This window comes from Typha latifolia, chromosome 3, assembly GCF_019914945.1.
Source record: "Typha latifolia isolate L0001 chromosome 3, TyphaL0001v2, whole genome shotgun sequence".
NCBI lineage: Eukaryota > Viridiplantae > Streptophyta > Magnoliopsida > Poales > Typhaceae > Typha > Typha latifolia.
The window spans coordinates 13,623,983-13,636,462 of NC_133088.1; the positions used below are offsets into that span (position 1 = coordinate 13,623,983).

The following is a 12,480-nucleotide window of genomic DNA, read 5'->3' on the forward strand; positions in this document are numbered from 1 at the left end:
TACTATCACTAATTATTCATCAGTAATAATAATATACTCAGCTCAAAACAATATACATGACAAGAAATGGCAAGCATGGTCCGACAAAATTACAACCCATTCATCGTTGATCGCTCTAGTTGACAAATTTGGTAATTTCCCTCCTCAAGAAGAAGGTGTTGGTAATTTTTATTAGAGTTTTTTTTTTGGTAAGTCGAATTTTCTGATGATGGTCAACCATAGAGATACTTTCTAGTCATCATCGGCTTCTCTATTAACAAATCTCCATTTGGTTGTAATATATAATAATACATGAATTATTGGATATTGCCAATAGTATCAAATGAACTTTATTGTAGTATTCGTAAGCACACATCATTATATTTGTTATGCATTATAGTTTTATGAATTATCGTGGATTATATTTGTTAGGTCTTGTACTCACTGTCATTAGTAATATATTATTTAAGTTTAGAGTTGAGGTCATAATAGTTGTGGAGAGTCCTTATATGTTTTTTGGATTACTACTTTAGTTCTATCTTGAGTTGATGCATTGTAGCCCTTGTGGGCCTTTCTCATCGTTAGTCTTATTTCTATGGATGTGCAAATGAATTGTTATGATTTGTAATATTTACTTCTCACATATTGTTTGCCTAGTTCGTAATTTTAATTTTTTTTATAAATATTATGTAGAAATGTAGACCAACGCATCACATGAGAATTATGTGGGTGAGATTTATATGAAGAAAACATGTATTTGTGGTAGATATATAGAAGTGTATTCAAGAGCTATTATTCTATCTCTCTTATTTTTTGTATGTATCAAATTTTTTATCATTGAGGTGGTATCAATGATGTTCTTCCCTTACTACCCTTTCCCATATATAAATAAAAATACAAGGAACCAGTGATAATTATCAACTTTAGATAATTTCTCTACATTATATGTAGCTAAATACATCTTTAACAATATCTCTATTTTATACATGGGACACATGAATGTCTTTAATTGATCGCTTAAAGAAACTTACAAAGATACAATTTATTCAAATAAGTACAAAATTCAAGAGAAATCTCCAAACCAAACAGAATGCAGCAATTCATGAGTAATTTCCCTCCCGGAGAAGGGTGCTGTCTCTTATTACATCAAGTCGGAGAAACAACCAAATTACATTATCTGTACAAAGATTACAGGTGTATAGTAGTATGGCGCAGGAATAGTGGTGACTTACCACCTCAAATGGCGATGAAGCTTTCATTCAAATTCACTTTCATACCCTCGTCTTCCCAAATTAGTTGCTCCCACCATTCATTAGAACCACATATCCGTTTGAGTTTCAACATCTTATTGTTCCCGATCGCTGGAAGCCTTTTCAATTTTGGACATGCTTCTACCCTGATGTTTTCAAGGCAAGATAATTCTCTGGCACCACATATGCTTTCCAGTAACTTTAGATCATTCAGAATTATGGATCTCAATCTTCGGAAGCCTGTACAACGCATCACTCTATTTGTCCCCTGTTCTACTTCTTCTTCTATCTCTTCTATCTCTTTTTCGTGTTTTAGGCCTTTTGATTCCAATCTGCTCTTCTCATTCTGCGTCTCTTCCACTATTCGTGTCATGCCATCACAATGTGATACAACAAGTTTTTCAAGAGATTCAAGTTGTAAAACCCAGGTGAGGTTATCTAGTTTGTGGCACGTATAGATGGTTAAATTGGTAACCTTTCGGAAGTAATGAGGCACTTTACCTACAGAGACGGTATGCAGGTTAGAAAGAACAGCAAGTGTGAGCACCTGCAAACAAGAAGCTCGTCGCTCATCTGCGTCGGCGGTTAACTCCTTCAGGTCGCCGCAGGATTCGATGTAGAGCTCTTCGAGATGCACCATTTTCTTCAACTCTGAAATCTGAATCTTTTCCATCCCGTTGCAAAACTTCAGACTCAATCGATGTGTCGATCTCGCCAATGGGTGCTTCTTATTCAACTTACTGAGAACATCTTGTGCGTGTATGGTGATACCGAGGAATTCAAGCTTTTTCAATGTGTCTATATTCAGGTCATTCACATCACGGATGCCATATTTACTCCGGAAAAGATTCAACATTCTTAGTTTGAGCAGCTTCGAGCAATTATCAGAGGTATTCTCGAGAGCGGAGGTTATGCTCAAATCCAGGTGCCTCAATTGCTTCAAAATCGAGAAGTTCTCCGGCAGTTTAGCTATGAGGGTGTGTCTCAGATTGAGAAGCCGCAATTTGATCAGGGCGTTGCATACCGGGAGCTCTGTAATGGCAGTGTAGGAAAGATCTAGTACCCTGAGTGAAGGCATGGAAACGAAGAACTGGGGACTAAGTCTGGCTAATTTGGGGTTATTCTGGACTAGCAAGGTAAGGAGATTCTTGCACTTGGGCGAGATGGAGATGTCCTTGATGTTATTGGACATGAGGGATATCCTAGTAGCTTCTTTCCACGAATCCAGGGGTGCTTTCTCCAAGCCCATGCCGGCCTTCACGAAATAGTTTGCCTGCTTCCGCGCCAGTAGCAGGCCAAATTCCCTTATTGTCTGATGCATCTTGACTTTCGAGTCGGAGTAATTAGACTGCAACAAGCTCGCAGAGACGAGCCAACGCATGTTAAAGTACCCCTCATTAGCATCATCGATGAGGCCTTCGGCCATCCAGTACTCCACAAGCTGGTCCTTCTTGATCCAGCCGTCTGCTGGGAAAAGAGTGCAATAAAGGAAGCATTGCTGCAGCTTCGGGTCAAGTCTTTCGTAGCTGTACTCGAGTCCCCCGAACATCTTATCGTCGCCGACGAATTTTACTAGACCATCCTTGGTTGCTTTCACAGCGTAGCTCCATTCCATGGGATTCTTCAACCCCGCAACGGCGCTACCGATGACGTTGAGTGCAAGCGGCAGCCCGCCGCAGTTCTTGGCGATGGCCGTCGCGTATCCAGAGATAGCATCTTCATCTTCCGGCGAGTCGTCGATTGCGGCGGCAGCTTCGGAGGTCAAATTGCTCCGGAACAGATTCCACGCAGCCTTCTCATCCAACAGCGGAACTTCGATCAGGCTTCGGGCACCCATGTCCGTGCACACCTTCTGGAACCGCGACGCGAGGATTAGCTTGCACTTATTCTTCTCATCGGGGGCAGGGATTCCGACTTCCTCCAATCGGAATCCCTCCCAGACCTGATCGAGCAGGATCACAAACTTCTTCCTCTTCAGGACCTTGAGCAAGAAACTGGCTCGTGTCTCCTCCCTCTCCTCCTCGTTCCACGGCAGACCCAGCCGCTCCGTTATTGTCCACTGGATGCCCGCCACGTTCAGCTTCTCGGAATTCAACACGTCGATCGCGATCACGACGTTGAACTCGCTGCTCCGGTTCTCGAGCTCATTGTTTAACTCGTTGAGCAGCGTCGTCTTCCCAATGCCGCCTTGTCCCCAGATCCCGATGATGCTCCTCTCCTCGTCGTCGAAATACTCGACGAGTCGCTTCAGCACCGGCTCTAATACGAAGGTCCGTGTCTTTGGTCTCCCCTCGACGATGTCGGGCGGCCGCCTTTGCCCGTATACTTGGAATTGCTTCTCCTCCTCGATCAGCTTATCAACGGGCTTCGCCGTACAGGCAATCCGCTTGCCGAGATGATGCCGGCGGCGAAGATTGGGAGTGCAACTGCAGAGGCAAGGAAATCTATACAACTTGTTGTACTCTTTTTCAATCGTCTCTTCTTCATCTATGAGGTCTGCTACCCTGGTCTGCCATAATTCAACTTGAGGATCGCACGAATTGAGCTGGTTTGTTTCCAATGCGACCTTCTCCTTCACCCTGGTCTCTATGGCTTTCAAATCCTCGATGGCCTTCTTGAGGTTGCTCCAATTTGTTTCGAGGCATAGAAAAGAGGAAGCCGCTTCGCTTACGGCGGCCGGCAATCCGGTCGCGTTGATGCATGAACAGGTCGTCGTTATTGCTTCGGAGTTAACGCAGAGCTCCGCCATTGCCTTGCAAGATTAATTGATGAGTTAAGAGAGGGAGGAAATTGATAGATTTGAGAAAACGAAGAGCAATACTTGTAAGCCTTAACTTGGTTGCCTTAGTCAACTTCGGAAACTGTAGGGAAGGAACTGGGTGGCTAATTATCTAACCCTCATGCGGACTACCTTTGCTTGGAATGAGTTGTTCCACTGTCGCTATTGGATGATCTAGAAAACTTTCGCTGCTTTGCTTCTGGTTATGGATTTCTACAAGACTGCCTTAAGAAGGTTTTGTGCTAAATAATTATTTAAGCAGAAACCACCTGGATTCGATCATTAACTTGTTTATCTGAGCCAATGTCCATCTTTGCTTCTTTTTTTAGGGTTAATTGCACCAAAATTCTTAAACGAAAGCTCATTTTCATACGGATCTACTTTTTTTCTCTCTGATACTAAGTCACTAACCCCATAAAAAAGTATAAATAGTTATCTTATTCCTTTTTTTTGTTTTTTTTATAAAATAAAGAAAAGTTATCTCTAAAAAGTTTTAAATTAATTATGTGATATTTTTTACGAAAAACATCTAACCAACCAGACATAATTTGAAGATTTAACATGGTCCAAGAGATGTGTTATGAAAAATAAATAGAAATGTCTATATAAAATATGTAACGGCTTCGAAAGTCTACATTTAAATATAGTCTATTTTTTTTAATCAGAAGAACAGTTCGTTTATTAAGTTTCGTAACTGTGAAAGATCAATTCCTGCAATTATTTAGAGTAGGCCCCTCGATTTAAACATCTCCCTCATTTCCTTTGTAATCATTTTTTAGCCAACATGGATGATAGGATGCCTAAACGTGCGTTAAAAACAATGTTTTAGAGAAGTGTCAAATTTTCTTTTAATTAATTTAGAGAAACGTCGTGATCAAGGACTTCTATCGCTAAGCAAAAAATACAAATACGAGTAAACTATACGCACGATCTAATTTTCCACAGCATCAAATTCTCAGGCCTTAACAGATGGATTAATTAGCTGTTATCTAGTTGTCTTAATTAGCTGTTATCTAGTTGTCTTAATAACAAGGACAACCAACGGGAATTAGATGAGTTACATGAGGGCTGACGTAGGAAGAAGCAGAGAAGAAGATAAATAAATTCTCTATGTAAGAAAGAGCTATGTTCAATAAATTCTCCTTCTTACAAAAGGGAGCACAATACTTACTATACTTGTAGAAGACAAGAAGTAGGTTAAAGGTTATGAGAATATTCGAAATAAGCTGATGATGAGATCAGTATATTATTCTTCAAACATAGCTTGCATTGACTAATTTACATCTTTCCCAATAAATTTGAATTTGATTCAGAATACTCTGTTATGTTTATTATCCTCACGAGTTAGTTCTAAGTCTAATGAGATTGAAAACAAATTTATAAATATACTCGTATTTTAAATTTTTTCGTTTATGACAACCTAAATGTGAGAAGGGAAATAGAGAATAAATAGTTTCTCAAGTGATGAAAGAAAAGAAGGAGAAGAAGATTCCATTGAAGATTGAAGAAGATATTGCTATCTTGTAAGATAATTTTGACAGATATTTATGCACCAAGTACGCCTTTACTCTTTCTAGAGGTCTCTACACATCTTGATGAGAATTTTTTACTTATCTCTTTTTTTAAATGTTCCAATAAATAGTGCAATTTAGTTTAAAATAATTATTTTCTCTTGAAAAGCATACGTGTTTATATTAGTATAGTCTAAGGAAAATTTATATTTACTTACACATAGCGGAAAAGTTTGCAAAGATAATACTTCATAGTCTTCCCAAATTTAGATTTTCTACATAAAACTCTCTGTGTAGTTATTTGTTTGGATTGTAATTATTTTATCATGTTAATTATTTTCATATTAGCTTTGTATAAAAATTAGTGTCCGTCATTTGATTTTGCATAGGGAAGAATTATTTCCTATAAAACTTTCTTTCCTCATTTTTCTAAAATAGACTATGTAAAGGACTCTCTCTTTGATAGCTAGCCCAAACCTTCTCGAGCTTAATCTAATAGCATTAAATTCCTAATTATCTTTTATTTATGTATATATTTAATATATATTTTTAATTTAGTTAAGTAAGAGTCTTAGTTAGGGAAGCCCTTTTAAGGTAAAAGCCCTAGTTGAATTAGAAAATTAATAAGGCAAAACCTAATAAAAGTCGACCTAGGGTTAGCTTTTATAAATATATGGAGTGTGTGGAATGAATATTGAGTTAAGCTAAGTTAAGTTTATTTACCTTGCATACTTTCAATAATAGCCGTTTATTTTTCGTAAGAGTAGATCTAAGTTATAAACTCTATCTCAATTTTCAAACTTAGCCATCATCTAACTCCACGAGCCACCCACTCATACGGCCGACCACTACCATCCCACGATCGTTTGCTACACTCTGACGACCTCCACAACGTAGAGTTTATTTATTTATTTTTAGCCCGTTCTAATATTGCTCCACTAATGTAACCATAATTTTCCATCCTAATCTTTAATTGATTTTATTCCAAAGCTATTAGATCTGAGACTTCTGAGGTTAGCACCCATCAAAATCTCAAAATCATCCTGTAAATAGATTATTCCATATCTGGTTCATAACATTGGCATCAAAGCTGACATTCCTCAGAAGATGGTTAACACGCGAACCAAAACGAATGATGGAGGAGCAACTATAGAGGACTAGAAATTCATCTATGTTCTTGTGGGTGTTCCCCTGGCGCCATCGCCATCGCCACCACTAGTAACCGTCGGCAATGAGCCACCAGCATGGGCAACGATAATATTTAAAGAATTTTCAGCCGAATTGAATAAAAACTCGAAGAAGATCCAAACCGTCCTTAAGAACTCAATTCACTCCTTGACAAAAGCCTTACTAGCCGCCCGGCTACGATGAAAACCAAGCATGAGGGAGGAGACAGGCTGGCATAAATTGCGGCCTTGACCCCTCCTCTAGCCTTGATAAAGGCTCCCCTTGCACTATAGACCATCCCTGCATCAGTTGCAGCGCCAGAGCAATTGCCAGTAGTGGTCACGAGGTTGTCTTGCCTACGCACGGTGGGAGCTAGGGTCCCCCACCGGTGGTGATCCAGCCCCTAGCAACCCCAACTGCCATGTCAACTCACTTCTATAGACCAACCACACTCAAGACACGATCGTCATTTGCGCCAGCAACGATTAGAAGACTGCCAATGACGATGGTTTACGTTGTAGCAAACCCACGGGTTTGACGCTTCCATGACCACCGGCGATTGTGGCTGGCTTCCTCGGGTCAACTACTAGCCAAGGGTGTCAATTGCAGCCACTAGCAACCGTCGGGTGGCTAAACCTGACGACTACCACCACGGGGGCCTATCCCTTCGTTAGGATGGCCTCGCTGATGCTTCTCGTCGCCGTGGTTCACCAACAGTTGACTGGGGATCCCTTCCGTAGCTGTCCAAGACCTGTGGACCTGTTGGCAACGCACCATGGCAGTTGCTGCATTAGCTCGAGCTCGAACTCAAGTTCGGCCTTCCACTGCCTCGTGAACCAACCGCTGGATGGAGACTACCGACAACCACCTACCTTGCCCAGTCGCCACTGAGGCTGCAGCGGCTTGTGGTGGCACCCCTAGGCTAAAATCAAACTTTAGCCATAGGGTTAGGGCGAGGGCAGTTGCATGGAGATGATATAGTGCACGATTTTTTAGGCAGGCTAGATTTTTGTAAATCAGTTCGACTATCTCATGCGGACCAGTTTGGGAGCTATGTGTGTGACCCCAAGCCCGAGTATGAGCTTGAGAATGATTGGTTGAATGACCTGGTGGGCCCATGCCATTGGAATGAGCTGAAACTACATGTAGCTCAGGCGTGACATGAGTCGAACCCTTCGGCTCTTGAACCACTTGGCCAGCCTTGACAACGAGGTTACTTAGCTCGTGATGACAGACCACATTTTGGGATCCAAGCTCATACCATAAAATTAGATTTCCCAAAATTCTCTAGAGAAGACTTACTAGACTAGACCTATCTAGCGAAGTAGTTTTTCACGTACTATGACACGCTCGCCCAACCACCAAAAGGTCTAGCTAGTATTATTCCACTTCAAGAGTATGGTGATTAGGTGGTGCTAGTCAATTGAACAAACTCAATCATTCAAGTCTTGGTAAGACTTTGCGGATGCGATTTGTGCTCGGTTTAGTTCAACCTAGTACGACGACATTCAGGTCATATTGACTAAGTTAACTTAGTCAACAACAGTTTAAGCTTACCAAGAAGAGGTCAAACAGATCTGCAACCAGGTCACTAACTGATCTAACTCAGCCCTAAAGAGTACCTTCATTAGTAGGCTCAGGCCTGACATCCAGACTAAATCAAGGTTTTGAGGCCCACTACTTCTGATGAGGTATTCTCGTTAGCTGTTCTGATGGAGTCAAAGTTAGATATTCTAAACTAGCTTCGTAAAGGGGAGAGAAGGATCATCCTGTGAAGATCGTTCGATCAATTCGTGACACTTCTTTTTTTTTCCTTCTTGAATTCCAAACTCAAATCCCACAAGAAATAGAAATCCTTCACATTGGTTAGTGGATTATTAGACTAATTATCATCCTCTCTGTGTGGATTACAAGAAATACACGCGAGCGCAAATGGTTCGCTCGTGACTTTTCTACTTTTTGATAGGAAGTTGGCCGATGACTTGATCCACATAACTTTACTCTGCCTTTCATTGCATTACTCAACAAAGTAATATGTTTTAATGTTTCGCTATTGTTGCCTTTTCTTTTGATCATGTAATATTTTTTATTCATTTACTCTTTTGAGTGCAATGATGGATCTTTGGCTTTGATTTTATCAAATTTTGTTTAAAATCCTGACTTTTCTTTTATTCACCTATGTGTCCTGAAATTAATCATGCTGCTAATTGATTAGCAAACCAGGTAAGTTAAAATATGGGCGTACATAATAAGAGGTAATATTACAAGAATTATTGCACCTTTTGTTCTCCGATTGCAATAGAGCTTTTCGTAGGGTTAATCTATGTAATTGATTCTTATGACTTCAAAATTAGTAGTGAAATATGCAAATTCAGCTTGTGGATAATGTATAAACTAACTATTCAACCTTTGCTTGATTAATAAAATTAGTAGAACAACTATTATTTCAGCATATTGTTTTATTGTATTACCATGGCTGTTTTATCATTGAACAACCTATATGCCATCTTTAATTTCATATCTTCTCTGTAACAAACAGAGATTGTAAGATATAAATACTACTGATTTTTTATTTCAAAATAGACATCATTGGCTCATTGCACAGAAAACTTAATCATGCATAATCACCTCAGATTTCTAAATTACAGTAGAAAGGTTGCAAATTTAACTGACACCTAACATAAGAAGTTCATGGGAAGAATGGTGCCCAAGAATGGAATCCTATGTAAATATTACAGAGATAGGACTCCTCACAATATGCTTGCTGGAAACCCAAGAGAGTTGCCCAGATGATACCTTACCAATATTAAAACTTGTGCCATTGGTGGTCAGTACAACATGGAACCTCTTCTTCTCATAATGCCTATTGAATTCGAGCTTGTAATGAGACAACTCCACCTTCACCCCCTCTGGCTCCTCAATCTCTGCAAAGTAGACTGCATTCTCCTCGCCCACATTCTTCACCCTTCTTTCAATTATCTTCCTCGAAGGGAATCCAAGGGACACCGCTATGGCCGGGTAGTTGAGTTGCTCGGCGTTGGTGTCGCGAAAATTAAAGCACTTGATCTGGTGCTGGGTGATGGCCAGAACTTGCTGATCTGTGTAGCCTAAGCCACATAGGTAATGCACGTAACGGTGCAAATGTATGTCATAGATGAGTCCTGGATTAGTTGCTCTTGATGCATTGACATGCCCTGAACCCAATGCAAACGGGCTGGCATTGCCGCCGTCGAACTCATCGGCGATCGGGTTCCCGTCGCGGTCTAGATTATCCGCCGTCGTCATGATCGCAGATTTTATAGCTGCAGGTGACCATTGTGGATGACTGCTCTTGATCAGAGCTACAATTCCAGAGAGATGAGCTGTGGCCATGGATGTGCCACTGAGGAATTTGAACGTTGAACTTGAAGATCTATACAGATTAGCCCCGTCATCCCCGCCGCTTGGCGGCCGCGCCGATAAAATGTTGACGCCCGGGCCAACGACGTCCGGCTTTGGGATGCCACCGTTCATACGGCTCGGGCCTCGCGAAGAGAACGACGCCGCGGCAGGTGATGGCCGGGTTCCGAATTGTGTACCTTTGAACACAATGGTTGCCGTAGGCGTAGAGTTTGTCGCTGAACTTATGTAAGCTTCAATAACTAGTCTGTCAGAGAAGCTCACATGAGCTGCTGGGAGAACATGTTCTTCAGCAAGTGTTGTGAATCCTTGCTCCTTTTGGTTCAAAACTATCATAGCTTTCCCTCCAGCCTGCAGAACATGCTCACCCTTCTCAACATTTGTTACATTGAATCCAGTCTCACACAACACAATCTTCCCTCGGAGATCAACACCATTGAATGAGTCATTTCTACAGCCTCTGCTTCCACCTTGGTCTCCAAATCCAGGGAAAGCAATTAATACCAAAGTGGAGTTGAGATTGCTACTCGTTTGGTTCGCAGATTCCCCATCTATTTCTGTTCCATTGCCAAGTCTGACCGTTGCTACTATGCGACGGTCGGTCGAGGTCGCCCCAACTGTTAGAGTCCACGGTGCAGCATTGATAACCTTGCCCTGTTCAGGTCCATCGTTGCCTGCTGCAACGCTTGCTAGGATTCCATTCCTCACAGCTGCAAACGTTCCAATGGCCAATGCGTCTTCATGGAAAGGTTTAATCTTGTTAGACCCAATCGAGATTGAGAGGACATCGACTCTATCGTGGATTGCTTGGTCTATCCCAGCTAATATGTCACTATCCTCACAACCATCTTTGTGACAAACTTGGTACACGGCTACCTGAGCTTTTGGAGCCATCCCTGCAGCTGTGCCGTTGGCGTTGCCGAGGACCGCCGCTCGATCGACGAAAGTCCCCGCGACGATGCCAGCGATGTGCGTGCCGTGTCCGTCTTGGTCGACATCGACTGGCGTCGGTCTGCCTCGTAGAAAAGCCGCCGCGCCGATGAGCTTGTTGTTGCACCGCGACTCGCGGAAGTCGCAATCCCCTCTCCAGTCGTTCGGCGGCGGCGGCATGCCGTCGGCGGCGAAGGAAGGGTGGGTAGGATGAATTCCGGTGTCTAACACGCCGACGATGACGCCTTTTCCGAGAGAACTGTCGTACCATATACCGTTGCGGCTGTCCAGGCCCAAGAACTCAGGGGTGTAAGTAGTTAGGAGCGGATTTCGCTGACTCGGGTGCGAATGCAGGAAGCCTTTTGTGGATGCCATGAGTCTGACTTCGTCGGAAGTCAGCCTCGCGGCGAATCCACTGATTACTCTGTGGTAGGAGTAGACCAACCGCGGCTCGCCGGTGTCTAGACTTGTGTTGGGCAAGAAGGACATATGCCAATTCTTGCGGTCTACTTCTCGTAAGAATTTGATGCTCTTTGGCTTTTGTACGTGAACAATGAAGGTTTGGATTTTGTTAGCATTGTCTCGTTCGCTGCCGCCGACTGTGATGGGGGAAATTGGGAAGATGTTATCTATCAGAAGAAGAGAGGGATGAGGAAAAGAAAGTAACACGAGCATTAAGATTACATGCTTCGTTTTCTCCATCAAGTTGTAGCTATGGAGAGCAGAGAAAGGTAGTTTGATGTAGAAAGTAGTGAAGTCTTCGCTAACTTTGGAAAACCATGGAGAGATGCGAAGAGATAAGATATTGAAACATATGATTTGGAATCGTTGCAAAGAGGCAAAAGTAAGGAGAACAGATTGGAAGGACTAGTCTGACGCATAGCATGACCACACTTAGAACTCCAAGAATCCAATGTGGATAGGAAGTTGTGAGGAACTGAGAAGTACTCTGGCAATGTTGAAAAGGAAACTATGAAGAGAAACTAGAAGTGATTATTCTTGTATTACTGATATGATAAATGATTTAAGAGAATCATTGTGATACTAAATAATGAGACAATAGGATTACAAAATTACTCATCACTATTGATTATTGAAGCATTGATAACATGGAGGAATCTCAAGCAACTATCTAGTTATTCCTGTCTGGTATCCTATCTCCACGACACGAGGAATGACACAAAAAGATGCCTATTTTTTTCATTAGGATTAATTATCGGAGAATAAAGTCCAAACTATAAAATCAAAACGATAAACTTAAATTTATTATTGATCTGATTAATATGAAAAGCTAGAAACAACTTATATTTTTAAGGTTTTAAAGGCAAAAACCTTTGGGAAAGTTTTTTCATAGCAGCCCTTCCTTGGTGCATGAGAGTTGTCATGAAGGCAAGTACGGCGTGCATAAGTGTTGTATTCTGAAATTTTCTTTTGAGTCTTGATCTTCATCCTTACCTATAGAAAT

At 41.6% G+C, this 12,480-nt stretch overlaps 2 protein-coding genes across 2 annotated transcripts; both read right to left on the reverse strand.

Annotated features, from left to right (window-relative positions):
- Positions 1-979: 979 nt before the first annotated feature.
- LOC140783737 (disease resistance protein RPS2-like) lies at positions 980-4,303 on the reverse strand. The gene has a single exon (XM_073130749.1). It carries the CDS (start codon positions 3,976-3,978, stop codon positions 1,216-1,218), a length of 2,763 nt encoding a protein of 920 aa, XP_072986850.1. The 5' UTR covers positions 3,979-4,303; the 3' UTR covers positions 980-1,215.
- Positions 4,304-9,228: 4,925 nt separating this feature from the next.
- Positions 9,229-11,825, reverse strand: LOC140784575 (subtilisin-like protease 4). The gene has a single exon (XM_073132061.1). It carries the CDS (start codon positions 11,715-11,717, stop codon positions 9,408-9,410), a length of 2,310 nt encoding a protein of 769 aa, XP_072988162.1. The 5' UTR covers positions 11,718-11,825; the 3' UTR covers positions 9,229-9,407.
- Positions 11,826-12,480: the final 655 nt, after the last annotated feature.